Source organism: Solea senegalensis, linkage group LG6, assembly GCF_019176455.1.
Source record: "Solea senegalensis isolate Sse05_10M linkage group LG6, IFAPA_SoseM_1, whole genome shotgun sequence".
Classification (NCBI taxonomy): Eukaryota; Metazoa; Chordata; class Actinopteri; order Pleuronectiformes; family Soleidae; genus Solea; species Solea senegalensis.
Window position 1 is genome coordinate 8,763,691 of NC_058026.1, and position 24,232 is coordinate 8,787,922.

Here is a 24,232-nt window from a genome sequence, read left to right on the forward strand (position 1 = left end):
AAACCCAGTCTTGGCGGAAGGTTGGACGTTGGAGGATGGCGACTGTTTATGTGCTAATGGCAGGGAGACGGAGAGCTTTGGCCCAAGATGGATGACCTGGTGATGGTGGTTTCCTGAGGACATGCACTCACAAAACACACCTGTTTCTGAATGATGTCGCTCTGGCTGGCTGCATTGAGGGCTTGCTCTCTCTTGGCCTCTGCAGCTTGTCTCTTCTTCTGCTGTTGCTGTTCTCTGAGCTGCTGGATCCTCTGCAGTTGCTCCTGGACAGAAGCTGCCTGGATGGCCACCACGTTCCCAATCTGTGCGGGCAGCATAAGGCGAGAAAACCATTTATATATTTTAAAGCTACTGTAGTTGAGATGAGGAGCAGCAATGAGAAGAAGCAGCAAGAATTTAGTTTGGGACTCTTTTGAAGAAAAGTTTTATTGCCAAGTAGGGATTACGGTATGACAGATTTGTTTTGGTGCATACAACAGTATCTCACTGTGATCGAAACCCTCATGGCAACATGGCTTTATGAAAACAATTTAAGTCACCTGTCCTCCCTGAGCTGAGGTGGTCCCAGTCTGTTGTATCTGGATTGGAAGCTGCAGTTTGATGTGTTGGGGCAGAGAGCCTGCACCCTGCTGGGTCTGCAGCTGGGCCAGCACCTGCAGACACAGAAAATGTAACATGCCTGAGAAGAAAGTTGTGTTTTTTTACATTTATACAAAGCACTTATGCAGACAATTAGATCACACCTTCGGCTAGACCACGGGTCAAAGTTGTCCATGCAGAATTAAAAATAGTAATAAAGACCAGATCAGACCAGACTTGTGATTACATTTATAGGTTACAGTATAATCTGGGTCTAAAAGTGTCCCAGTAAGGTCTCCCTCTGCTGGGCCTTAAGTTATTCTTCTTCGGTGGAGTTGTTTGAGTTGAGCTCAACTGGCTAACAAAGTTTTTGTTGGAATGCACTGAGGTTATGGATAAATTTCACATTAGGACCATTAACCTAATGTCCAACAAAAGTGGATTTTTAGATGTTGATAGAATGACGATAGTTTGAAGCATGGAAAATCTGAGAGCAGATTAACTGCTCCCAATCAGAAATGGAAAAAATGTCAATGTTACAACATTCCAAGACGTTTTGCAAAAAAAAAAAAAAATAAAGCTAACAATATGAAAAGGACACAAAAGTGAACCACGTTGCAGCAATTACTCTCAATGGCCTATTAACTTAACTACCTTGGTCATAGTACATCTATCACGACAAAGATGGCAGCATTTGTTTAGTGGACTGCATGTGTGTTTGCAGGAGTAGTGACATTTTTGAGGGTCTTTGAATGCAACTCTAAGATCAACATGCGTCATGTCATTGGAGTCTTTACACTGTTGCAACTCGATGGGCTTTGGTAAGTGGAAAAACTAACCAACTCAAACTAACTAAAGCAAAGCCATTTGCCTATAGTTAACTTTTAAATGAGCAAATACAATCACTGAGCCACCATTTCTACAAAGGATGCCACTAGCCAGTAGCAAACATAGCTGTGAAGCCTCCATGCAGAGTGATGATCTGCATCTCCACATAATGGGTAAAGGCAGTGCAGCCACTGGCCACTATCAAAGGTGGTGATAGGTTGTAAAATGTCCCATAATGTCCCATAACCAACGAATCAGCTAAAATGATTAACACTTCATCTCCTACTATTAACTGTGCCACTTTGCCAATCCTACCTGTACCTGCTGCTGTAGTCCACTCATGCTGATGAGCTGAGGCGTCTGTTGCAGCTGCAACTGAGCTGTTCCACCCTGTGTTTTCACTTGAAGTGAAGTAGGCGACTGAATGGGCATGTGGGCCTGTGTTTGAGGTGGCAGCTGGCCCTGTGGGGTGGCCGAAGTTGGGCTGCTGGTGGTGGCCAGTGAAGGCACCCCTGCCTGGACGGGTGCCGCTGCCTGTTGGGCAGGCTGGGCTGGGGTTTTGGTGGAGGCACAGTTGGGCTGACCGGGAACTGTGGTGGCTGTGGAGACAACAAGAGAAGAGGATTTCAGGTGAGCACGATAGTGTAATAGTTAAAAAGTCACATTTATCAGAATTATGGCTGACTCCACCCTCTCTTTCTTTTTTGCTGGTCATTGAAAGTTTATGATAAGAAAGTTACAAAAATGATACAGGACAACAAATAAATAAGAGCAAACTGCACTTCAGTCAAAGTTTTTCATGTATGTTTTGAACTCACTCTGGAAGACAAACGCATTGAGTTTTAATGTGCTCTAAAGGTTATTCTACGGCCAGAGAGCAGCAAAGGGGAAGGCTCTATCAAATTCAGACAAAATCCTAGGAACCCGATAGAGCAGGCAATCAGTTTGGTAGAGTAGGAGTGAAAAAAGGATGTTTTTGCTATACCTGTGCTTGATGTGGGTGTGGCGGCTGAGGCCAAGGGGGTGAAGAGGAAGCGTTGCACTTGGCCATTGGGCAATGAGGCCTGCATGAGCTGCTGCCCAGGTCCTGGGATGACTGTGACTCCAGGGGGTATGATCTGCAGCTGGCCAGTGGTCTGGCCCTGACCCTGAACCATCACCGTCAGAGCCTGTTGGGTACTACCGACACCAGCCTGCCGTTCTGCACCTGATCCAGCCTGCTGCTTCTAAGGGAGGCAGGGCAGAGAGCATCATGTGTTAGTAGGTGGAGAGTGCTGTGTGAATCCAGAAGGAAAAAAAAAACACTGACATTGACAGTCTCAAAATTAAAATTAAGTTTGAACGGAGATTTTCGTTTACAGCTAATAGTCAATCACAACTGATAAGAACCGATCAGGAAGTGGATGTGAGTAACTGTTCTATGCTGAAACGCTGCCCTGGGGTTTTCAACCAAGAACAATACCAGCAGTGTTTTTAAACTTCATTGTTAGTGCTCAAAAAGACCAAGGCACTGTGGACAACGTGTGTCTGGAGCGGAATAATATGGATATATAGCCTTTGTATCTCCGTCACCAACCTGTGTGAGCTGGGTGAGTTGTGCCAGTGTTAGTTTAACCTGGCCTTGCCCTTGTGCCCGTGGGGTCCCGGGTGGAGTCTGGCCAGCTGCCTGCCCCGCAGTGGTGGGACTGGCCACCCCCTGGCCAGTGACAGTGGCCACGGGGCTGGCACCAGATATTGCGGTGGAAACAGCTTGACCTCGAATGATTTGCGTCACTACTTGCTGTCCACCCTGACCTGGAAAAGAGGTGTGGTAACTTTGATACAGTGGCAATAAAAACAAGAGCCAAACCCGTTTCCAGTGTTCTCTCATCATTTAAGGGTGAGCCGAGCTGTGTTCAAATACCTTGTTGGACCACAAGAGGCGTCCGAAGTATCGTCTTCCCCAGGGGCCCCGTCTGTTGGAGCGGGGTTCGGATCACTGTCATTCCCGGACGTATCGTACTACCTGTTGTCAGAACCTAGAGGGACATTTTCATCAAGACGTTAGTAGAAGTACTTTAAAGACAGCAAGTTTTCTGTAAACCGAAGATTTAAAAAAAAAAAGCACCCTAAAAAAGGCAACAGTTGAAAATACAGTGAGTTCACAACAAAGACAAATACAGATGACATGGAGCATAAAAATAAAATAATCACTTTATTGATATTTTACAGCAGAACAACAGCATACATACCTGTTGCTGGGAGCCTGGAGTGTTGGGCCTGATGTTGAGTGTGGTGGTGCGTGGCTGGAATGTGGTGTAGGTCTGGGCGCCACCCGCTGTGCTGGACGGGATGATGCCCAACACTTTCTGCTGAACCACACCTGCAGAGAGAAGAGGAGTGGAAAAACACCAGAATGAACAAATAAGAAGAAGAGAGAAGAAAGAAAGATGCACTAGGTGGCGTGGGACGAAGACGATGATTGTCATGTTTTGACACAAAAAGGTGTGAAGAAATATGTGGTTTAAAGCAAGAGTTTAACACAAATTGGAGAGTGTATGGTTTTAAATTTGAAAGAAACAGACAGGGTTTAATAACAATACAATGTAGGTTTTATACTTTTTACTATTTGTCAAATTCTTGCTATTTATTATCAGGCAACACATTTTACACATACAATTACTGTGCACATGTTACAAGTGAGCAGTTGTACAGAAGTCCTTAAAACGACTCAATACATTATTTGTGGGATTCTCTCTTGGTTAGACGGCCAGGCTTTGATCACAGCAGTGGCAAATATTAGTTGAACAGGTAAACACAATCTTCAAAAGGCTCCCTGAGAGCTTAGTTGGGTTTCCCCCAACACATCTGAACCCCTCTCATAATTTATGCATGAATTCAGCACCCCCTTTCAAAAGCTTAATCTGACAAAGGGGGCGTTTCATATTTGAACACCAGGCTCCATGCCTTCGTGAGCTCATGTGAAGCCGATGGCAGAAATGGAAACTAGGAGAGTGTTTCTCTTTCTTCTCTGCTGCCTTGTTGCTGCAGTTTTTTTCGACCGCAACCGAGCAGGTAAACCTATACATCAAGGGGTTCCCTCTTCAAACAGGGACATAAACCCCGGTCATAAGACCTTGGGAGAAGTTGCTCTGGTCACACACACATCAAACACTTGTTTCTATGAACTGGCTTGTTTGGAGAGGTTGGGGAGTTGGGACTCAGAGGTTTTACTTTTATTGAAAAAACGGGGAGGAAAAAGAAAAAAAAGAAAAATGGAATCCCACTATAGAGGGCTACCTGTCTGAGACGCAGACCTCAGGGTAAACTTGTTTTTCTCCCTAACTTCCTTTAGCCCTTCCAAAACAAACAGGGTGCCACACAGTCATGCTGGATAAATACACGTCCATTAAACGGCAACACTCCACCTGAACTTAAGTTTCTCCTTCATGGTAACTTCAAAAGGTAAGAAAAGTCATGTCCTTGGAGAATATCATTCTCTTTATCTGCTGATTGCGTGTATGTATTAAACACTACATTTGCTGTACTGAGATACTGCTTGAATAATAGACTTTCTTCAGATGTTTCACTCTCCAACTTTTTCCAGTTTGTTTGGCAGAGAGCGGGAAAACTGAGAGCTATTGCGACGTCCATTAAAAGCATTTGAATTTGTACAAATTGAATTTGCAAAATTAGGAGAGAAAAATATGGACACCGCAGCACTTTAAATGCCAAGGTTAACATTTCCTATTCTTTGTTTTTGTGGACATTTTCTTGCATCCATTAGTAATATTTTGTTGTTCAAGGTTCATTGTATTTAGTCAAGGAACATGGATTACATGTTGGATGTATGTGTCATTTTTCAATTTCTCACACACACAAGTGCTGTCACCAAAGACAATTCAGACCTCCCCTAAAAGTCTTTATGTGGTAACTTGACAGGACCAAAGACAGATGGATGAAGATGGACAAAGATGGACGAACCATCTCCTCATCTGCCAGCGTCAATATTGGCATTTTGAAAAAGTTGAAAAGCACCTTACTTAAGATAGCCCGACTGAATCTGCTGTCTGGATTTAGAACCTCAGACTACACAAGCCTTACCATCCCCAAAAACCATCCAACCAAAATAACAGTTTTATATTAGCTTACCAGGCCGACAAGACACAACCAGACACGATGTGCCACGCCAAACTAAGCCGCTGACTCATGAGGTTGGCACATAATGGACCCCATAACGGGGATGGTGCAGAGCCTGTTGCTGCCACATTAGCACAAAACAGTGAAGGACTGGCCGTGTCTCAAGTTTTGGAACAAAAGGATCACTCCAAGCACAAGTTCAGTATGAATGCTGGAAATTACTAAGCTCGGCTTTACATTTGTAGCCTCTCTGCTGCTGTATTGGCTTTACATTTCTACATTACATTAATATAAATACAAAAAATACATTAAAAAGGCCTTTAATGCCATTTGTCTGTATCCATCCCATGATGACATTTTTAGTTTCACCAGTTGCCACTGGCCATCAGTTGTGACTGATTGAAAGAACGTGTATTTAGTCGTGTGATAAATGAAGGCCAACATCGGAAACACGCAATTCCTTTAGTTCTTGTTAGATGTGATGTTTTGAAAATGATCCGCTTTCTTCTGTACTTGGCTAACTGATCGTTGGTCATCAAGGAAAGAGGAACGTCTAATTGGTGTCTAATTTGTAGATTTCAAAATATTTGTGCCTGTGGTGGCTGGCACCAACATTTAAAAAAAGAAAAAAGTAGAGAGAGGTCCAGTCCATCAACACCAGACGCGGGGTTGGCTCAGGAAACTGCTTACACAATAACATGCAATCAATAAGCCGGATCTAATTTAGCTCTTTTGACACATTTGAGAGGGCTCAGCTGCGGGTCTGAGGTGAAGGAGCAAACACACAAATGCATCTTGAAACGGTGGTGATGGAAAAAAATGTCGGCACTAAATAACTGAAACATGTTTGCCGTATTTGCCTCAAAAGGTGTAACTTCATAAAAACGGCCTTACCTCCTTGCGAAGCTGGCATGTTTACTGTGACGATCTTGCTGTTGGCGGGCAGTGGCAATTTGGCGGTCACTACTTTTCCACCCACTGATGTTCCTGTAATCTGGAAGGTGTGCCCACCCGACGTGGCCACAGTGGCCTCGGTGCCTGCACCTAATGAAGCAAACATTGAAAGAGTGAAACACTAACGCCACAATAAAACATCACTACTGAACTGGACTACGGCAACTACTGATTTTTATCAGAAATTCAGACATCCGATTCAAACTCAAGTTTAAAGCGCATCTGACTGTATATGAAGTAATTATCACATGGTAACACAGAGGGTAATGTGAACACCAAGCTGCTTCATTACACTCTCAAATGTAACAGATAAAAAAACTCAAAAAAAAAAAATCAACAGAATCCCTGAATCTTAAATATCGAAAGTTGTGCTCCATCATAACATATTGTACCTTGTGTGCTTTGACCCTGCTTGACCCAAGTGGCAAACGACTGCTGGAAGTTCTTGTTCTGCTGGAATGTGACGGGGGTGCCCATCTTAGTGGACAGTACCACCTTGGTGTTGGGCGTGCCTTGGCCTGAAAGTGTCCCAACAATGACTTTGGGTGTGGTGGAAGATGCAACGGGAGTCCCCGTTGGCGTAGCTGTGCCTGAGCCTGGTTTCTGCTCCAGACGTTTCTGAGAACGGCCAATAAGACGGTCAGTTGTTTAATTTATGAACCGATAATAACAAAAATTAGTCGTTGAAAAAGCTCGAAAAGGCGGACGAAAATCCCGGAGAAAGCATTATCACATCATTATCATCACTGATTACTCTCCCAATCTTGACATTGGAAATATTTTAAAGAGGCCTCCATAAATACTCTTTATGAAAATGAATACATGACATTTATACATGAAATTAAATCAGTATGAAAGGATAAGTGGATTAAACCACACTGACCTTTGCCTGCTCTGCTGCCTGAGCTTTCTCCTTCTCCACCCTTTAAAAGTAAAATGAACACACAGAACACTTGCAAATTAGAACCAATAATAAATGCATAAATTAAGCTAATGCTTATATCGGTTTTGAGCATCATTTGTATTTAACACATCACAAGGAAAAGGCTGCAAAACATTCTGCAAATGTGTTAAGCCACCACAAAAATATCTAAGATGACCCGTCTGTGGTTCCCTTGCCAGTTTTTGGTAAATGCCTGCCGTAAACATAAAGACGTTGCATTCTAACATAGACGAGTCACGCGGCCGACACAATAAAGGATTATGCAGTTTGACCTTTCTGAGAAGGCTCTGATCTCCCAAAGGTCCAGCTCCTCCTCAGCCACCCACGTCTCTATCACCACTGGGCCTGTCTGCTTGGCAGGCTCAGGCTTCTTCGGTCGCAAGGCACTGGAGCGCAACCCCTTCCTCTGAGGCGTGTGGGTTTCTAGGACGGCGGACAGAAGACTGAATTAAAGACTCTACAACAACATTTAAAGAAAAGCGCAATGCAACTGAGTGATTGACACAAAAAAAGAAGATACTTTTTATGTAACATTTCAAACTTTTTGAGTGTCTCTTTCTCAGTGGGTCTCTTTTCAGTTTCAGGAGTGGAATTAAAACTCACCTTTCGGAGTCTCTGGCACTCCAAGTGGACAAATGATTTTGCGAATGCAGTACTCCGAGCGAATGCCATAGGGTCCCACATCCCGGCGCTTGATGATCTCCGTGGTGGTGATTTCAGTGTCTGATGTCTCTGTAGCAATGAGTGGGGATAGGGCTGGGTTGGTATGGTGATGAGGAGGAAAGCCCGAGAAGATGGAGGAAATACACTCCAACATTTCACACAGTGACACGCGCAGCTGTCATTTTTGCAGTTTCTTTGGGCAAACAAAGGGATGAGCAGAACCCGAGCAAAACACAGCTTTATCCTCGGCGACACACAAACTTAAACATCAGTTCTAACCTGTACGGGTGGTGCCGACGGCAGCAGACGGTTTGACGGCCATGTCGTCCCATCTCAGACAGGCCCACAGGAGCCTCAGCATCAGACTCACACCGGCCAGAGACTTAACAGTCTGCAGGCGATATCTGGAACACAAGCCCGATGTCAAAATAGTAGACACTCATAGTTTCACGTCAACAGCTGAGCAGCAACTTTGCTCATATACACCTGATGATTCACTGCATCAAACTAGAATTACTACCTCATGGTTGTAGGCTTCCATCAATAAGACGATGATGACATTTTTAGAAGTATAAAGACAAATAGTCACAATCTCTGACTTTTTGGTCAAATTTTATTTTATTGTAAAATATAAATATACATAAGTTTAAAGCTCAGTTAAGACTTAAAGCCAATGTGAATACGAGGGTCACCCCTTATTTTTTTTACATTTATTTTAACATAAAATGTCATCACGTCCTAAATTGTGCAATATTTCTTATGCAATGGAAGCTTCAAGTCAATGTTTTGGCCAAGTTTAAGAGACTCCTTTGGACATCTGGACATATAAATGCACAGAGGGATAACCGGTAAACATCATGCCTCTGCAAATGGCTATTGCCAGTGAGGAGGCCTAAATACAGCTATACTGAAATGAACTCCTGGAAAATGGAAACATCTGTCGTGTACATTGTGCTGAAAACTGGAAAGTTGGGAGAAAAAAAAGGCTGTTCTCAGCTGCAGGGTGAAGGAAGAGATGCTGGCCGTCCCCACTGCCCGGTGTCATGCAGTTCATTTGAGCAGAAACACTGACCAGCCAATTACTTGGCATCATGGAACACGAAGAGGCAGAGTTAAGTTGTTTGTATCCAACTAATGACCACTTCCATGAGGGCAGCAGAAGAACTGAATGCAATCGTTCATAAATCATTTCAAAATAATAATTTGGTTGAAGAATTTGGTATATTAAAACTGTTAAGACAACACTTTTGGGGGCGCTGGATTGCTGAGTTGGTAGAGCTAGCACCCCATGATGTTTGATTCAATTCCCCAGTCACTTGCCACATGCTTTCCTCCCTCTCACCCCCTTTCACACTATACTGTCCATCAATAAAAACAACATTAAGGAGAACAAACCAAATTTAAAAGTTTGTCTATATTTCATTTGGTCCTTTTCAATTTCATAAACATCGCGGTTTTAACAAACTGTTCTGGGCGTAGACTTGGATGACAGTATCATCCATCAACAGGCTAAATTCCTTAGGTTTTATCTAAAAGGAAATATTCCATCTGTGCATCATTATGGCCAGGGATTTCAAAGTATATTGAGGGTCTACAAATACATAATCACTGCGAGGCTGCTGCTTGTATTGTACAGGGTTTGGTAGATATTCCTTTTCCCATGTGTAACCACAGGTGGAAAAAAAACATCCCAGGATTGAAGGGATGGGTCACTGCACAAAGTGAACATCCTGACACATCCCGACACTTGTCCGACCGCTGGATGATTCATGTCTGCTTCTGGAACGTCTGAGGTCCGGTCAAAATAACCAGAGGTCCCTTTGTGACACCCGACTCAGAGCCACAACATCACTCAGAGCCAAGGCGACGGATATAAGTCAGCGAGAGAGAAGACAAACGGACAAATCAACAGGACATGGAGCCCTGACAAAGATTTAATTATGCAGAGAAAAAGTATTGTCTTTAACTTTCTGTATTGTCTTTCATTTTTGTTATTATTTTAAAAACATGTGAAATCATGCACACGTTGTCAAACACTTGTTTCCGTAATTGGTTTGAGAAAATATTCACAAATTGGTTTATGTTTATGAAAATCCCTCTTATGTTTAGATTTAAAGAATCTGGATGTGACTATGCCTCCACAGCAACTTTTATTTGCATCACTACAAAAGTTTATATGTTCAAAAACGTTCCCATTTTCTGTCCGGTGTTTGTCCCCCAGACCTGAAGTGATGAGTGCAAGCTATAACAACAACTACAGCCACTGATTTTGAACAAGATGCTAGTCTTCAGACCCTCCCAAGTCCCACTGATCATTGACATTTGTGGCCTCACTGAGCAGATCAATTGAGTTCAACTTGCGTTCAAGCACTGAAGAGGGACTTTCAGGGTTCATACACACATTTCAAAATTAATTTTCACACTTTTTCTCCCCGGAAAATTACATATTTATACAGCACATATTCAAAATGAATATTTAACTTCTTAAGAAATCACATTTAATAGATGGTATAATGCTTTAACCAACTAAAATTGTGTTTCATAATAGCAGGAGAAGAAACTACAGGAAAGCACAGATGTTTTAAAATGTGTCAGCTGTCTGTAAGGAGACTCAAAGGTGGAGCAGTTTCCATTTGACAACTTATTTTCATTTGTCCATCTAATAGGTGAAGTACATTCAAGGATTTCAAGCACCTGCGCGCACCTTGGACTTTTAACTGTTAGGGAACATATGGACATCAACAAACGTCAACTTTTGATTGTGATTTGGGTCAATAGCTTTAAACGTGAGTGAGCTTACCTCCAGGTGATTCCAAACGTGGGCCTGGGTGACGGATACGGCCAGATATCCTGAGCCGGCTTGGCATTGTAGCTAAACACAGCGACCTCCCGGAATCCGCCTCGCCTCGCCAGCACCTTCAAGTCATCGTGTTGCAGCACAAAAATACTCTTGCGGCTGCTCTTGGTGACAAACCTGCAGTAAGAAGGCAGAGCCGTGTCCGAGCGCGTCTTCTTAGTGCGGGAGAACTTGAGGAGGTGCACACGTCCCTTTGTCGTCAAAACGTCTTCTTGGTGGACGGCGACAGATGTCACCGACGTTTTGCCGTTGGTGTCGGTCGACGACTTACTGACAGAGGCAAAGAGCGTTCTCTGTTCTTGTGTCGCTGTTTCGCTCTGGCTGTCTTCAGACTGTCCATCGAGCTCAGAGGAACAGAGTTTGGTCACAGTTGTTTTGGTCATGGTTGTAAGAGTCGACACTGCGCTACTTTCCTTCGATACTACTTCTTCACATGCGTTAGATGTGGCGTTAGCTATCCTTGTCTGTGAGGAAACGACGGTTGTTGTGGTGGTATTAGAGGTTGTGGTTACCTGGGTGATGATGGTCTTCAATGGCTGGGTCGTTCCACTGTTACTATTCTCTTCTGCGAATTCATCGCTCAGACTGGAATCCTCTGCTGAAGGTATGGGAGAGGGAGCCATTCTGATGATTTTGACCCCAGAGCTGGATTTGGTTTCTGTAGACGGACATAGTGACGTGTTGTTGTGCTGTTGAGTGCTCTGAGTTTTTGATCCAAGTGCATCGAAGTTCGTTTCCAGTCTGGTAATCTTCAGAGGAGGTTTGTAATCCTGTTCTGAGATCATTTTATTTTCCACATCTACCTGTGAAATTAGACTTGGATCTTTAATCCCGGTCTCTGTACTGCCGTGCACAGGTGCATAATCTCCATTCACCAGAAGCTTTTGCTGTGTGCTGTCCTTAAATGACACAACTTGTCCTTTTTCTTCAATTTTAACAGTGCTGTTCACCTTGGGCTGGGGACTGTTGGTGAGCACACCATTATTCGTGCTCGTGACAGAGTTACTCAACATGCTTTCACTCACAAAGCCATCATTACCATTTACCTGAGGGAGAGGAGAAACTGGCTTTGGCGTGCATACACCTATGGATTTATGTTGTCCAATTTCATGCACATTTTCTTGGTTCTCCTCTGGCCCCATGCCATTTTCCTCAGTGCATATATGTGCAGAGATTAAAGTTTCTGGGCTTTGCGAAACAGGTTTAGAGGGAGATGTGTGTTCACTACTTTTTTGGTCAGGTACAACTGTCGATGTCCTTAAAGGGTCCAATTTCAAATTAGGAGCCGCAGACCCTGAATTTTCAACAAGTGCAGCAGTGGTAACATCTGATGATCCACTGGCTGCTTGTTGCTCTACAGAGCTGTGAGGGCTCTGTGCCGTTTCTTCTACTTTAGGCAGTTTGACAGCTTCTTGCCCTGAAACATCCAAGTTAGTTTCTCTTGGGCCTGTAGTCCTTTCTACAATGTTTGTCTCCAGTTCCTGGGGCAGGGGGGTAGGCAGATTTTGTGGTGAAGTTGAATCTCCCCCTGTACCAGCACTGCAAATGTCTTTGGGGGTGGAGTTTAAACCAGAAGGAGGAGGCGGCGTGACAATATCCTCTGTAGTTTTAGCGAGTTCTGTGGGACTGTCCCCTCTAACTTCACTGGGACCTTGAATTTGTGTTGTGGATTTCTCCTCCACTTTCACTGCACTGCCCAATGCAAGGTGAGTTGGAGCAAGAGTTTGGGGCTTAAGTGGTGACCGTGGCCGGACTGGAGTGCTCAGAGCAGGGGTTAGAGTGGGTGAAGCAGTCGTTGAAGTCATGGGTTTGGAGGAGCACAACTGTGGCCTCTGCTTCTCTTCAATAACGTGCTGCTTCACTCTGCGCTCAAGCAGGCCGTCCAGTTTGGAGGACTTGACCTTCTTCTTATAGGGGATGCGGGTGAGGAAACCGTTGCAGACATCCACTACATCGTAGTTGAAGGGTCGTTCAGCTCCTGTGGGGTCCACCTTGATGGAAGCCTTATCTTCCTGAACGCTGGACCCTGGAGATGAAATTCATTTATTTAGATTTCAAATTTGTTTGCATAAAAAGAAAAGACTTCTTAGACAATTTGAGCAAATTTACTTGAAAAGCTTCTGCAACACGAAAGCAACTACATTTGTAACTTCATTTAAATTTAAAATGAAACACTACTCACACTGTGCATTTAGCCTCTAAACCACACTCTGTCATACCTTGTGTTTCATCCCCTCGTGATTCACTCGGGTCCATCTCCGTCTTTACAGGCGATTCATCCACAGGCAATTCCTCCAACTTTTCTTTGACAGACAACTCTTCTTTCTTCTCAACTTCCATCCCCTCGTCAGATTCAACAGACATCAGGCGTTCTGTTGCAGGGCTGGAGAGGCTACATAGGCCTTGATCTTTTGCTTCACTGGTTAAAGCAGCAGGTTCCTGAGCTTCTGGTGCGGCTACACTGGGTCGTCGGCTTAAATCCAGCAGGGTACACTTCTTGCCAAGTTTCGCATCTTTGGAAAATGAAACAAGAGAGAATTTATTTAATTTTTCACTTTTAACACATGAATAAATAAATGATCTTATGGCCTCCGTAACGAAAAACATTTGAGATGACGGAGCAGTTTAAGAGTGTTTTACATGAAGTCAAAGGTGAATTAATAATAAAGAAAACAAACTGTGAAAGTGATCCATCTGTGAAATCTTTGATGGATGTTACAATGCACAGCTCAATGACATCCACAGAGATATCAAAAGAAAGACTTAATTTATTGAAGGCCAACCAAAACACAATGATATCATACTTGAGATTACCAAGCGAGAGGCTAATTCCCCTCATAGAGTCAAAAAGACTAAAATTGAAAATATTAAAAAAAAAACATTTTAAGCCCCAACGTTTCCCGTTTCAGACCTTCCAGTTCTTTGCGGTAGTTGGCATTGGTGTTACCGGGAAGCCTGGGGACGAACCGCTGCACATAAGTCTTACTGATCCAACTCCAGCCCCCATAGCCCGTAACACGATACTCCTCTCCTTTCTGCTTCCACACCTTCACATTAGACAAGAGAGGGGACACGCAATGAGAAAACAAGGATCGAGAAATGACAAGGTTCAAAAGGGAAAAGGTGAATTGGTAGAGACATGAGACAAAGTGGGGGAAAGAGAGTGGAGGCACAAAAAACAGCTTAAAGTTTAGCAGTAATTGCAGCGGGAAATGACTCACAGCACAGAACCCTTGATGGTCACTCACGCACATACGCACAACACACACCGTAGTGTTTGTCACTGCAGTGACTCAACTTTCCAAGCATTAAACATCTCGTCTTTCAATTGCAGCTATCCTGCATAGACAAGTGTTATTTACGATGATGCAATTTACCATACATTTGGTGGATTATCTGTCTTTTGTCAAAGCAAAACATTTATGTCTCTTTCCTGGTCTGGATCAACTGAAGAATACAATTTGCTAACTTACCTGGTGTTTAATTGGGAAGGTGTACTTGACCCAGGTGGCCTGTTGCATCGTCTCTTCATCCTCCAGCTTCTTCTCCCTTTTTTTGACTTTCTCCTTCTCTTCACGCTCCATGGATGTCATACGATTTAACCTGAAAACATTAACGTTAAAAAATACACACAATAATTGCCTGTGCAGCTGTTTAACTGAAAATAAATTGACAAAGACTCTTTCGACTACAGATTTACTACTAGTCATTTTGAAGAACCGGACATATATGGAATGGAATACATTATAGATTAGGATTAAGAGCCAAGCAAATGTGATATTTAATTGCAATTTATGACTGAATGTCATCTGTGCCACAATGGTAACAATGTGTTGAAAAATTGGAAGCATTAAAAAGTACAAACACACATGGCCCAGGAAAAAGACCATGGTGAACACTGGGCCTGTGCTTGTACCAGGATTGCGTTTATTTGTATTATACAATTGTCACTTCACATAAACCTTTTCCTATATTCTCCACCACCACTTCACAAAATTCACTTTGAAAAATACATTGCAACATTAATAATGTAATGCACCTGGAGACCTGACAAAGTGAGCATAAAGTGCTGATTAAAGATGAGAAGATGGTAGTTGGTCTTGGATAAGTTCCAACATATATATCCACACTTGTCCTGAAGCTCTCTCGCTCTCTTACTTTGATGCTCTCAGCTCGGTCACACACATAAACAAACTCTCGAGCCTGACGTGAGATCTCGGACAATCACTTCTTTAAAGGGTTGTTGTGATGTTGTAGCAGTAGAAGAGGCATAGGTGGGTGGTACTGGTGGTGGACTTGAAGTCTAAATATTATGCCTCACAGCTACGGTGGGCCTTTTGATTTGATCTGCTCATAGTCACCACCGCCTGCTAAATGCACCACACATCCCCACATGTGTGATGCACGGAATCCTTGTTTGAGCTTTAGCTATTTAATGTATTTGAATGAGCTACATTTACTGAATTTGTGAATGAGCCTCGTGACTATTATTCTGTTCAAATCATCTATCATGGAGTAAAAAAAACCCACAGATTTATGAACATGTTCTATGCATTATAGAAAAACATGTAAAGCAAATACAGTGTTTACCTTGTATGGCCAAGCGAGTCCTTCCAGACAGGCAGCATAGCCACAGGTTTAATGGCACATTCCAGGATGGCCAGAGCCAACGCAAACTCTCTGGCCTTGCTGCACATCTGCACCGCTTTGATCCAATTTGTCCTAAGATGCAAAGGAAAAAAGACATTAAAATCAGTTATACTCGAACTGTCAAAATTTAGTCCAGGCTGTAGTTTATTTTGGTACGAATGCCACCGTCTTGGCATTGGTTTCCTTTCCTTTCTACGCATTTATACTGTCACAGAGGCATCCAAATTATAAAAACCAAACAGATTACATGCACGGACACATACAACTTGAATAGCTTCCATCATACATCCTAGTCACAAACTCTGTTCTTTACCTGTGTGAGGCCCAGTTAGGGTGCATGAATGGTGCTGGAACATTGTTCTCTAATTGGACAATGGTGAATCTCAGTGTGGAGACGGTCAGAACCTTGGAGCCATGAATTGACCCATTCCACTTAAATTCTCCTGCAGGTGTCATGCAGAACTTGTGCGAGAGATGCCGCCTCTTGTCATGGTCCTGATGAAACAGAGATTGATATTTATTACATTTATTCATTTTATTTGATTTTAGTGGAGGTAGGAGTAGCAACTGAGCTCAGGAAACAGAAAAACATAATGTTCACGTCTCATTTGATATCTGTCAAATTCTGCTGCGCATGGGGACTGAGGTGTAATCCATCCGCAGGGCTAACATAGACAGGAATTCCCACTTATGGACACGATATAATCTTCAATCCATCTGCATTACAAACCTGGAAAGTTCTACTAACCACTGAACTGCATTATTACAATTACTTTTTTCTAAATGAAAATGGCAATACAACCACTTGTTACCTCTCTGTGCTGGTGCTTGTTGAGGGCCAGGGCATTGGAGCTGTACTGGTTATGATAGACCCGGAACTTGCCCTCCTGGCCAAGCTTGAAGTATTGACTGAGGGTCCCCTTCATCACCACGTCTTTGCTGCTGCGCGTGCTGATGCGAGTGATGTCCCCCTGCGCATTTACAACAAGTACCTAAGGAAGTGAGAAAGTGCGATCAGGACCCATTTCCACATGCTTGCTCTGACATTGTGACACTTATGTTACAACCTTAAAAGTGGCTATAGTTATCTTAGTCTAATGTGATCGCTTGTTTCCATGTTGTCCCTCTGTGTGATGAGTTACAGCAGTTATAACTGATGTGTGGGTGTCAGAAGATAGTCAGTTATATACATCATGCTTCCATTAGGCCTTTACCTAAATGCAAAAACTGACCTAGCCTATACACGTGCACACATACACTCATTGATCACTTTATTATTAGGTACACAATGTTTCACTGTTTGAAAATATCTAATCAGCCAATCACATGGCAGCAACTTCAGGCATGTAGACATGGGCAAAACAACCTGAACCGAGCATCAGAATGGGGAAGAAATGGGATTTAAGTGACTTTTAACGTGGTATGGATGCCGGTGTCAGACGGTCTGGTCTGAGAATTTCGTACTCTGGGATTTTCACACAACCATCTCTAGAAAAAGAGAAAATATCCAGTGAGCAGCAGCAGTTCCCTTGGCAAAAATGCCTTGATGATTCCAGAGTTCAGAGGAGAATGGACAAACTAGTTTGAAATGATAAAAAGACAACAGTATAGTGACTCAATTACAATCAAGGTATACAGACAACTATCTCTGAATGCCCGACATGTGGAGCCTCAGAGGACATACAGCAGGCTACAGCAGCAGAAGACTACTTCTGCCACTTAATTAGGTGTCCTATGTACCTAATAAAGGGGTTGGAGACTGTTTATTGATAGGAAGGGCCAGATCACATTCTCCTCCAGTTCTCACCTCTTTGCCCTCTTTATAGCCCTTGTTGGCTTCATGAACAGCAGCAGCTACCTGTTGGTTCTTCAGCTGACTCAGCTTGCTGTCCGGGTTCCTCAGCCGGGTCACCATGCGAGTTGCTGAAGACTTCTTGCTGCCGATACCTGTCGTCTCACCATTGGCCGAGTCCTTACCGTCTCCTAGAAATGCAAAGTCAATTTCAGTCAAAGTTGGAGGTAGCCAAATCATTTTCAGTAGTAAACTGTACTGAGGTAATATGATAGGAGGAGATTATTGCAAGCATCTTGTCCTACATTGTAAAACCCCTTAATAATTTAGGCATAATCTGGCATAATTTAAGGAATAAGGAATGCTGATGTATTACAATAAAACAAGAAGTAATTATGATGCTTTGTCATACCTGTCTCATCGAGGCTCGCCAGCGATGACTGGGACGACTTGTCAGCCAGGTCTGGGGGCTCAGGACCCCTGGAAGGGAGCCTGGCACCCATGCTGCTGTTACTGTTCTCTTCACTGGTGTGGGGGGGCTGGCTCAGGATGGGTATTCCGTCTCCACTCACAGAATTTGACGATGGGTTTTCTGCTACATGGACAGAAAATCACAGACAGTGTTATCGGTTAGACAAACATGGTTTGTGTGTATTGACGATTCTGTTCAACGACAGCTTTGGCCAGCAAATTGCAGATATTAGCTAGAATTGAACTGGAAAATAAAATTGTAGCATCAAACCTATAAACACTGACCAATAAGTAAAACCTTAGTATTTCTTGTGAGAGAGCTTAATAATTATTAGTAAAGGCTGTGGCTCCCTCTATTGGTCAGCAATATGTAATGCATGCACTCAACAACCAGATGTGGAACAGGGGTTACTTAAAAGCAACGAGTGACCAGTCAAGGCAAGGCAAAGCTTGTGCACACATCACCACAAAAACAAAGTGTGCTCTTTAATTTCCAAGCATAAATAAGTTAAATGTAAATCAGTGAGATACATTCCAACAAATACACCATACTGCTATCTAATTCAAGGTGCAGATTACAAGCAAGAAGCTGACGAAAAGCTTTACATAACAATCGTTGTGCCAGGTAAAATGCAGATGACTGAAGCTCTTGAGACAAGCCCGGCTGATTACAGTGACAATGGTATCTGATTGCAAATCAATCAACAAAACAATCCGCTTCTCAGCTCTTTGAAAGGAAGGGCCCAATGGGGATTAAGATTCAAATGCAGTCTGGCAGTAGGTGTTCCAAAGCCGAAGCCAAATTTCAAGAAATAAAAAAATTGCATGACTAAAGACAAAAGCCAGCAGATGGAGAGCTTGAGAGCCGCATGCAAAAAAAGCCAGGCTAGGAAATGGTCAGGAGGAATCCCAAGGCACTGGAGGAGGAGGGGGCTTGCTAGAACACACAAGTCACAGGTGGCAATAAGGGTATGAGATTCGCAGTGTTGGAGGATGTGGTCATGCAGCAAATCCCTAAAAAGGAGCGTAAAGAGGGCAACATCGCCCTAAAATGTCCTTGTGTACTTTTGACGTAGTTAGAGACCTTCATATAGGAACATCTCTATCTGAGCCTCTGCAGTGGAGGCCGGAGGCTTTGGAGCCACATTGGCCAGTCCCAAGATCACAGAGGTGACTTGTGTTGGAGCAGAGGTTACTGGAAATATCAGCCCATCAGAGAAGTTACAGGCACTACTGCCAGTGGACGGAGCTTCGGCAACTACAGAATGAGCAGCGATGTTGAAAATGGTGAAATACGTAAGATTTTCCTTGATACTGCACAGGTGACTTGGAGATAATAGTGAGGATGACAGCAGTGGTGGTTGAGACTGATAAATAGGGTTCATGACATGGCTGAAATTTTAGAGTTTTGATGTCAGAAAGACTTTTAAGATTAACACAATATAGCTAGCAATTTGTGTGAAGGTCCTCAGTACTCCAGGTCACTGTATACTCAGGAGTGTAAATGTAGGCAACTGGACTTAGTTGATATAGACTTTTTGAAATATTATGCTCTCATTTAAATGCCCGTTGCCAACTTAATTCCAAGATATTAGCATGTTATTCTGCTGCCAAAGCAATAAATATTGAGGTCTTCTTTAAGTGCCTCTTTATTGCATCGTACGAAACATAATCAGCAAGACATTGGCGTAAATTAACGCAAGCTTTGAGTGCCAAATTTGTCGCCTGTGTCTTGATAAAGAGCCCAGTGTTTCAAATTGGTCTGACAACCAACAGCTGCAGAATTGATTCTTAGATCAATAACTAATTACACGACTGTAAATGTTCACGTTTGAAAAAAGAGCACAATATAAGAACAGTGTGATAAAACAGTGTTTCAGGATAGATGTTACTTTTGTTTAATATTGAATTCTACATGTTTTAACTTAACATGTTCTTATAATTATATTGTGACGTGTAAATATGACGACTACCTTCAGTTTTTGCACCATCCTTTTTCTCCTCTGTGGCCTCTTCGATTTTCCTCTCCTCCTCCGTCACTCCGTCCTTGCCATCTTGCTGTCCCCCGTCTTTCAGCGCAACCTCCCCATCCTTCCCCAAATCCATCTCCTCCTTCTCCTTCTCGAGGCGCGCTTTAAGGGCTTCCTCGGCAGCTCGCCGCTTCACCTCCTCCAGCTCCTCCTCCTTCTTAGCCCTCAACCTGTCCAGGATCTCCTCTGGATGACAGACGATAAAGAGGAACAACATATGATCGGTTAAACACTGACAGGGGATACTTTATAGTGATCAAGTTTGTCAGGGAACACCATGGGAAATATACATTTCAAGAATAACAAAAAATGACATCATGTTGAGGCCAAACTCAAATAATAAGACTGGATATATTCAATTTAAGTTCCAACACAACAATCAAGTTAGATTCTTGTGTGTGGTCAGAGAGAAGAAAGTATGGTGGGCTTTTGACACAGTGGAAAATTGTGAAATCTGTTGAGAGTGTGTCTTCGTACAATTACATTTCAACACTAGAGGAAGAAGAGCACACACTCACTTTCCCACAGTGAGTTTAAAAACAACGATCCCACGATTTGTTTAAGAACAAAAGCAGGGGGGGGGGGAAGATGGCATAGTTTTGCTTAATGTGTTATCCTCTCCGTAAATATTAATTAATAGAGCGTGGAAAACCAAAAATCCTGCAGAGAACAATGAATAATGATTATGACAATGTCAGTTTGTCACATCACAGTAACTATTTCTGTTTGTTGTTTTGGGCATTTAAATTCAGTCTCTTATATAAAAACAGCTGCTACATACAAACCAATAAGAGGATACTTTCTGGGCATGAAGTGCTTACTAAAGGAATACTCCTCTTTGAATATTAACAATGCATATTTGTATACTTTTTATTTGCAAGAAAAAAAACTGTAATGGCCGTGTTGAGTTCAACTGCTGTTACAAGTTTGAAAAAGTCAGACAATTCTTTTAAGTGTCTGTTCTCTTTAATATCCACTATTGGAGTAATAAAGGTGAAATCTTTTGATGCCAAGAATAGAGAACGTTTCTACACGCAACGCCTGTTAGAAGTGAAAGCTGTTGCATCAAACATTCATCCCACATTCCACAGCAACCCTAAAATCAATTGTTGAATTACACGCCAGGCTGAATGCTATAAACATGACACGTTCACAACTTGATCATCGTCACCAACAAAGCGAGGCAGGGCGGCAAGCCACACTTCTTGGATTTGGTGGCCATCGTTCAGACAGTAAGGACATGAAAATGGACTAGAGAGAGGCTCAAAAGCTGGATACTGGCCAGACTGGGACCAGAGTAAGATTACATAAGAGCTGGGTTGACTCCTATAGCCCACCCATCTATGACAGTGTGGCATTCATTAGCTCTGGGGAAGAAGAAGTGAACACACACACACAGCCGGAGAGTGACAGCACACGGGCTCTTTGGGCTTAAAGAGTTCCTTCTTCTACTCAGATCCATAATCAAACTCTGTGATCATTAAGTTTATTTCTTAAAAAAAAAGAAAAACGGAGCACTCTTTACCATTGGCTGCAGTGAGGAAACACTTGTTGCCGCCACGGGCTTTGTTGGTTAGGTCTTCAGTGATGTCCATATGTGTGTGCACTTCATCCCTTATCTCCTCCAGGGCTGCATACAGGTCGGCCTCCCAGTACTCTTTATCCAAGCGATCTATAAGTTCAGCCAGCTGGACCTGGAAAGGTTAAAGAGTTTGGTGTTGAGTTCAACAACACCACTAAAGGGAGTAAAAAAATAAAATAAAAAAAACCTACTGGTTTGTTAATTAGGGAGAAACAACAAACAGGATTCCGACATGAGTATAATCGAAAACAATAACAGTAACAAAGATATGGCCATAGTTGGTGAAAAGGATAAGCCATTTACCTTAGTGCTGTAGTACCAGATGGCTTTGTCCTCCTGCTCACCATCCTCTTCACTGTAGGGGACAAATGAGAGAGGGAGACAATTGTAAAAATGAGAAGAAACAACAGGGAGGTGTAGGGCATATGCTCCCTTTCTGAAGCTGAACGTGCCATAGAAATTGCTTTTTTTTCGGCTCCCCTTTTCTATGAATTTTCTCTGAAATTGTGTTAAAATGAGCACTACACCTGGCAGGTGAGACAATTCATGATGCTGACAAAAGATCTATCTGTGCTTTGGACTGGTCATAATAAAATGCCACGATGAAACTTTCTGACTGAGCGTGTTTAGATTTTTGTTGGGACTTTGGATGAAAAGTAGTGATTCGCAATAATCTATGAGTTTACCTCACACTGATGTCAGTGTGTGTCCATTAGCCTGAATACCAAACATATAATCTGTGGCAAAAACAAGTACATTTTTTATTGAAGCGTGTGAGATAATAGTTTGCCAATTTGCCACTGTAAGCAGAGGTTTTCAGAGTGTTGCATGCACAACATGAAAGAAAGTGGGAAACACACAAGACATTCATTGACGAATCTTGCACACGGTAAAAGTGTTGATCAGACTTTGGTTTCTTCGACTTTTCCTCTCGTTCTTGTTTTGTAGAGTGACAGCAGGAATACAGGAAAGAGTGTGAGGGCTCATTTTACATAGCTAGGCAAATGAACCATAGATTTGTGTATAATGTATTCTTCCAACAATCTACAAGTACTACAGCATCAGGGCTGGTCTGAGTTGAGCATGGAGGAGGTAAACAAATCTTTTTTTTTTTAACTATTCATTAATAACATAAATGACAGAAGTATTTTATACACTTTGAATAATCACTCAAAAGGGATGGGTGATATAATGCCAATACACTTAAGCAGATTTAGATAATTTCAAAATGTTTGTTTCGTTCTTTTATCAATTTTATATTCTGCTTGTAAGCATTTATTTTGATTTACCTTTTCTTGTAAAGCACTGTGAGCCGCAGATTGTTATAAAATGTGCCAAATCTCCTTTTAATATTATTAATAACCACCGAGTCGTAAATACTAAATGACAGTTTACTTGAAATCACAGATTTTCGCCGTGAGACTCGTTACTGGAGCAGCAGCCACAGACCAAGTCACACGCAGTATTTAACAGCATTTTGCTCAGCACTGATCTCGTCCAGGGACTGTGACGCTGCCTGAGGCCACGAAACACTACTCTCAATCCAGCATCCCTCTATGACTTCATTACAGGCAGATCTTTACCAAGGTGAAAGCAAGCAGACGCAAAGACACCTTCACCTTGTGTAAATAAATACACCCAATGCCACATTTTCTTCCGCACATCACTTGTTCACACACAAAGCCTGTGAGGAGAGATTGAAGCTCAGCACCTACTGGGGCCAATTTGCTCAGTAATATGACAGAAATGAAAAGCGAGAGAGAAAAATGCAGCAGTAACGTACCTCGGGTCACCCAACCTCTTAAATCTTACAGAGTTCAGGTTCATAATCCTTTATGGTTTATATAGCAGGCTTGCTGCTGCTGCTGCTGATCCAGCACACTCACCATCTGTGCCTGCTCAATACCAACATCATTTGCTAACATATAGGGACAATACTGCTGATGGCCAGGTTATGTTAACTCCTGTAGAGGGAGTGAGGGACTCAACTGTTTCACTGAACAGCAGTACTATTTAATTTGAATTAATTGTATAGTAACAGACTGTTGCTTTCAGTGTGGAAATGGGTGCAACGTCTCTTATGGAAAGAGAAAGCTCAATTCATATACCAGTGCTTTTGCTATCTCATGGTGGTTTAAGTTTACTATCGAAGGCTTTCCCCACAACAGTGGAACTGGCAGATGGTGAGTGATGGAGTGAGTGAAAAGCAGGCTCGAGCAAATGCCCCTCAAGAAGATTACAAATCTCAGTACTGAGAAGGCACAGCGGCCAGAGTTTTGGGTTGAGCTAACATATGGAGTTTGAATGTTTTAAACCATGTCTGACTGGGTGACAGTCCAAAGACAGACAGGTTAGGTTAGTTGGTGACTCTGAAGTAGGTGTGAATGTGCGTGTAAACAACTGTTTGTCTCTGTATGTCAGGCCAGTTATAGACTGTTGACCTATCCAGGGTCTAACCTGCCTCTCACCCAGTCTAGTCAAAGTACTAGCAATATAGCTCATGACTGAAAGAATGAATTAAGTCAAATGGCCCACAGTGGTACATCAGCTGCACAGATGGCAGCCACAGTATACTGTACCCTATCAAATCACAGCACATTAAATTACTGGATTAGTGGCCACATCTCTCCTCTTTTTAGTGGGGATTGTAATTAAAAAGAAAAATTGTGACATTCATGACCACAGGCTTTTATGTTGCTAATTAAGCTGCATTAAAAGACAATTCTTTACTACTGATTACCCCACAGTAAAATTCTGTGGAACA

The 24,232-nt window shown here is 42.7% G+C and overlaps 1 protein-coding gene across 6 annotated transcripts in view; it reads right to left on the bottom strand.

Annotated features, from left to right (window-relative positions):
* The window catches only part of LOC122770436 (nucleosome-remodeling factor subunit BPTF-like), a 39,333-nt gene that overhangs the window by 11,235 nt on the left and 3,866 nt on the right, over positions 1-24,232 (bottom strand). For 2 of the 6 annotated variants that reach the window (XM_044027284.1, XM_044027288.1), the window contains exons 3-27: positions 21,772-21,823; positions 21,412-21,580; positions 19,830-20,072; positions 17,798-17,980; positions 17,401-17,576; positions 16,406-16,585; positions 15,907-16,088; positions 15,534-15,665; positions 14,417-14,546; positions 13,855-13,990; positions 13,163-13,456; positions 10,887-12,969; positions 8,366-8,490; positions 8,027-8,179; positions 7,696-7,846; positions 7,364-7,403; positions 6,873-7,098; positions 6,421-6,570; positions 3,639-3,769; positions 3,311-3,425; positions 2,984-3,201; positions 2,393-2,633; positions 1,723-2,006; positions 540-653; positions 141-302 (exon numbers count right to left, since the gene is read on the bottom strand). In XM_044027284.1, coding sequence (XP_043883219.1) covers positions 141-302; positions 540-653; positions 1,723-2,006; positions 2,393-2,633; positions 2,984-3,201; positions 3,311-3,425; positions 3,639-3,769; positions 6,421-6,570; positions 6,873-7,098; positions 7,364-7,403; positions 7,696-7,846; positions 8,027-8,179; positions 8,366-8,490; positions 10,887-12,969; positions 13,163-13,456; positions 13,855-13,990; positions 14,417-14,546; positions 15,534-15,665; positions 15,907-16,088; positions 16,406-16,585; positions 17,401-17,576; positions 17,798-17,980; positions 19,830-20,072; positions 21,412-21,580; positions 21,772-21,823 — 6,070 coding nt within the window. The remainder of the gene's footprint in view (positions 1-140; positions 303-539; positions 654-1,722; positions 2,007-2,392; positions 2,634-2,983; positions 3,202-3,310; positions 3,426-3,638; positions 3,770-6,420; positions 6,571-6,872; positions 7,099-7,363; positions 7,404-7,695; positions 7,847-8,026; positions 8,180-8,365; positions 8,491-10,886; positions 12,970-13,162; positions 13,457-13,854; positions 13,991-14,416; positions 14,547-15,533; positions 15,666-15,906; positions 16,089-16,405; positions 16,586-17,400; positions 17,577-17,797; positions 17,981-19,829; positions 20,073-21,411; positions 21,581-21,771; positions 21,824-24,232) is intronic. The other 4 variants (XM_044027285.1, XM_044027290.1, XM_044027287.1 and 1 more) reach the window with 4 other exon arrangements.